Source organism: Miscanthus floridulus, chromosome 4, assembly GCF_019320115.1.
Source record: "Miscanthus floridulus cultivar M001 chromosome 4, ASM1932011v1, whole genome shotgun sequence".
Classification (NCBI taxonomy): Eukaryota; Viridiplantae; Streptophyta; class Magnoliopsida; order Poales; family Poaceae; genus Miscanthus; species Miscanthus floridulus.
Genome location: NC_089583.1, coordinates 67,743,805 through 67,747,991, shown reverse-complemented (window position 1 = coordinate 67,747,991; position 4,187 = coordinate 67,743,805). Strand labels below are relative to the sequence as shown.

The 4,187-nt window shown below is 48.7% G+C and overlaps 1 protein-coding gene across 1 annotated transcript; it reads right to left on the bottom strand.

Moving 5' to 3' along the window:
* Window positions 1–1,515: 1,515 nt before the first annotated feature.
* LOC136549760 (transcription factor WRKY19-like) lies at window positions 1,516–3,894 on the bottom strand. Its single transcript, XM_066541164.1, has 3 exons — window positions 3,395–3,894; window positions 3,172–3,294; window positions 1,516–2,759 (listed from the first exon to the last, which is right to left on the bottom strand). The coding sequence occupies exons 1-3, from the start codon at window positions 3,670–3,672 to the stop codon at window positions 2,240–2,242; spliced, it is 921 nt and encodes a 306-aa protein (XP_066397261.1). The 5' UTR covers window positions 3,673–3,894; the 3' UTR covers window positions 1,516–2,239.
* Between the last annotated feature and the right edge of the window lie 293 nt (window positions 3,895–4,187).

Here is a 4,187-nt window from a genome sequence, read left to right as displayed (position 1 = left end):
GGAGTACGGAGTAGCTAGTTGCCTGCAAATGCAATGCATACCCCCGGGCAGGCCGCACCGCAGGCAACTGGTTGCCGGCCGGGGCCCCGGACCCCTCAATTTGTTTGTTTTTTTCAAAGAAGAAAAGACGGACACATGCCTTGCACTGCATGCAGTACCGGCCAGTACTAGTGATGATTGAGCGAGCTTTAATGAATTCGATCGACCATTGAGGGCTCCTGTGTAAAAACCAGGCTGAATTGGCGTACGTAGGTCCGGCCCCGCCCCCAGGTTTTGGGTTGACGAGTTTGTGTAATGAGGGGGTGTAATGATTGGACACATCTTGGCAACAGACTTAAAAGAGCCTGAGACAACTGCAGATCATGTTTTGAATATGACCACTTGATATGAGTTGCGTAGTAGATTACAAAAGGATCAAACTATATTGATAAATCTGGCCAACGACAACTAAAGAAAGAAAAGGATCATTGGAGGAAAGTTCTATTCAGAATTGTTGCCATTGTAAAATTTCTTGCCAAGCACAATCTTGCATTTCGGGGTAGCAATAGCAAGTTATATGATGATAGCAATGGGAATTTCTTGGGTTTGGTAGAGATGTTAGCTGAATTTGACCCTGTTTTACAAATGAACAAACACAGGTTCATTATCTTGGTCATCCAGAATGAGTTGATACACTGCTCGCTTCTTCACTAACAACAAGATTTGAACAATATATCAAGGCTACCAGGGAATTTTTGGTTTCTTATTTACTTCCGATATATTGCGGTCATTCTATAATAATAGCTTGAGATCTTCCTGTGATAATCTTGAGGCTGCTCTTAAAAGAGATGGAAAATCAGATATTGATGCTAATGAGCTGTATGTGCAGCTAAGGTTTCTTCAAGATTTTATTCCAAAAGAAGATATGGGCCCTGTTGATATTCTAAAGTTCTTGAAGCGACATGACTACTTTCCCAATGCAACTATTGCATATAGAGTTTTGTTGGCCACCTATGATTGTCGTATTAGCATAGCGAAGCTATTCAAAACTGAAGTTATTGAAGAATTATTTGCGTTCTACAATGATGCAAGAAAGGCTTACTGATTTGGCTACAATAGCACTTGCGGGCAACATGCTGGACAAGATTAACTATCAGTCTATTATTGAAGATTTCATTTCGAAGAACACCAAAAGAATGATGTTGTTCAAGTAAACATTATGCAACGAAGGGTTGAATAGGTACTACAATTCATAACTTATCACACAGCAGTGTAATATATTATTATTTATATATCATTTATGGTCCTATTTTGCTAGCCTACAAGGCCCCGTTTTAAACTTTACATAGGGCCTCGGTTTTGTCCAAGACGGCCCTGATTGTAGATAGAAAAATACCTAATGAAGAGCATCCATGACCAAAAGATCATATATGTCTTTACAATTTCAAACCACTTTGCCCACAATCCTCAATTCTACATTAAATTAAAATTTTAAAACATTTCATAGTTTTTTTAAAAGTTGTCCTTGTAAACTAGTAGACCGGAGGGAGTACAGTAAAGCTGAAGCCCAAAGAGACAGAATGCCACCATTCGGATTGTGCTTTGAATGGAGACTTGTACTTAGTATTTGACTTTTTTTATTGCAACCTCACGCACAGTGCTAAAGGAAAGCTTGTGAATGTACCAAGTACTGGTCAGTATCAGTACTAAGTAGCTTTCTCTTGAAAAAAAAAACTAATTATACATGGTCGAATGTTCATGGCCTCATGGGGGTTAATCAGATTAAATATCACGCAAATTTAAGCTGCACTATTAATTATATGTTGGAAGGTGTTTAAATTCACTAGAAGAAACTCACATGTTTAGCCTAAAAATTGACAGCACTATTACAAAATTATTTACTTTGCAACCCTCGACCGAAAAAAAGTGAGAGAAGGAGCATTCACTATTCTGACATCCTAAGGTTCATGACAGGCACTGCCACTGACCGAGACAGAACATGTGTTCTTCCCTCCTCTGCCCCTGGACAAACGGCAGAGCGACTGAACTACTAAGGGCTCGTTCGGTTAGCAGTGAATCGTGTCCTGGATTCATTCCTGCTTGAATTGGTTGCCAAATTTATATAAGTTTTGAGTAGTTGGAATAATTCCTGGTGCATTCCTGATCTAACGAACGGACCCTAAAGGGCAGCCTCAGATTCCCATTCCCTAGTGTTCACCAGCTGCATTAGCAAGACTCGTCGCTCCCTGCTTGCACTCAATCACACAAAGAAGCTTGAGACGTCGATGTCGAGGTCGTCGAGGAACCCGTCGCCGTCGGCTCTGTCGATCGCTGACATGACTTCCTCGAACCCGAACAGCACGTCGCCGCCGGCGACCTCGAAAGGCGGGAACACGGCCCAGTTGTCGGACGTGGACGGCGCGGAGAAGGGGCTGCGCTCCGGCACCAGGCACCCGCTCGCTGTCGCCGGCGTGGAGAAGCAGAAGGGCGCGGGCGCGTCCCTGCCCTGCAGCTGCTGCTCTGGCTGCACGGCCGGCCCCTCGGTCTTCACCGTCAGGCTGGAGCTCAGGCTCTGCACGAAGCTGCTGGTGCCCGGGTTGTCGTTGTCCTTGTACTCCGGCGCCTGCGCGTCTGCGGCAGCCTGACCCGCAGCCCTCTGAACGCAGGTGTGGTCACCGAGGTAGACGACGTCAAAGAAGGTCCGGTCCTCGTCGGTGCGCTGCACTTGCTTCGTCGCCGCACATCCCTGAGAGTGCCGGTGTCTGCAGCGGTAGTAGCCCCTGCAATGTTTGCACGGATGACGTCAGCCTCAGGACCATAATCTTGTTTGATGGGAGAAAAAGAAGAGATTTTGCTTGTGCATCGACGAACAAGATTTGCACAAAGTAGCATCAACAATCCGATTTGGAAATCGCTCTATGAATCACTGTTCCTCCATCGGACAAAGATTAAGTGGAGGCCAGCCAAACACTTGCAAACAACACAAACAAACAGAGGCTGCATAACTTTTTTCAGCAAGACAAGAGTGGAGGAGCCCCGCGATCAAAAGTAGATAAGAAAGCAGCAGGAAATGATTTCGATTCCACTTGCGATAAGAACACGTGCAGATGAGATTGGGCTCTGGAGTCTGGAAAAGAAAAGAAAGATCTTTTCTTTTTTGATAGGAGGATGTGTCAAGTCAAGTGGGGCAACCTTGGGTGCTTGGCTCCAAGGATCTCCTTCTGGCCGTACTTCCTCCAGCTGTGGCCGTCGTCGGCCGGGTGGTCGCCGGCCGAGCTCACCCTCACCTCATGCCTCTTCTTGTCCATCGTCGTCCTGCAAGTTAACATAAAAAGCACTTGAAAAGCTCAGCAAACAGAGGTCAATTAGGAGCGTTTCTGTTTGTTAATCGGGAAGCTCCCTGGATGATGGATACCTTCTCTTGGTGGCCTTGACGAAGGGCGCGTCGGAGGCGTCGCTGAGCGGGCTGGCCGTCGCAGCCGACCGCTTCCGCGGGCCGTCGAGGGTGGAGGTGGTGATGAGCAGGCTGATGGAGCGCTCGGTGATGGAAGAGATCTGCGAGGCGAGGTGCTTGCAGAGGTCGGGCGAGGAGCCGCCGAGGTGCACCTCCAGTTGCCTCGCCAGCTCCTTGACATGGCCCAGCTCCGTCACCACCAGCCGGCTGCCTCCATTGCCGTCGACGATGCTGGCCATCGCTCGACCGACGGACCTCTTAGTCTCGGCTGTTCGTTGTTGCCGCGCAGGCTAGAGCTGGTCTGGAGGCCGGACCGCGGGGTGATCGATCGATGGTGATGGCAATGGTGCTGCGAAACTAGAGGCAGCGCAGGACTGTGTCGCGGGCTCGCGGCTGCTGCGAGAAGAGAAGAGGCTGGTGGGTGACTGGGTTTGTGAGGGAGTGATGAGGCGAACGGCGCTGGGAGCTGCCCTCTTTATTTATAACGGCGACGACAACGACGGAAACAAAAACATGGGGAGCGAAGCGCGTTTCGTCTTGGGAGGGGATGCCTATTGTGTTGCAAGTGCAGAAGGATTGTTTGGGTTTCGGAGTAGAGACTGCTGATTGGCCATGTCGGATTCGGATCGGGCCGCCCGTCCGTAACACGTCTTCATGCTGCCGAGTGCCAGACGTCAAAGTAAGGGGTACACGGCCCCTACCCCTACCCCTACCTTACTACGAGGGACAGCAGCACCTTCCTCGGAGGCTTCGT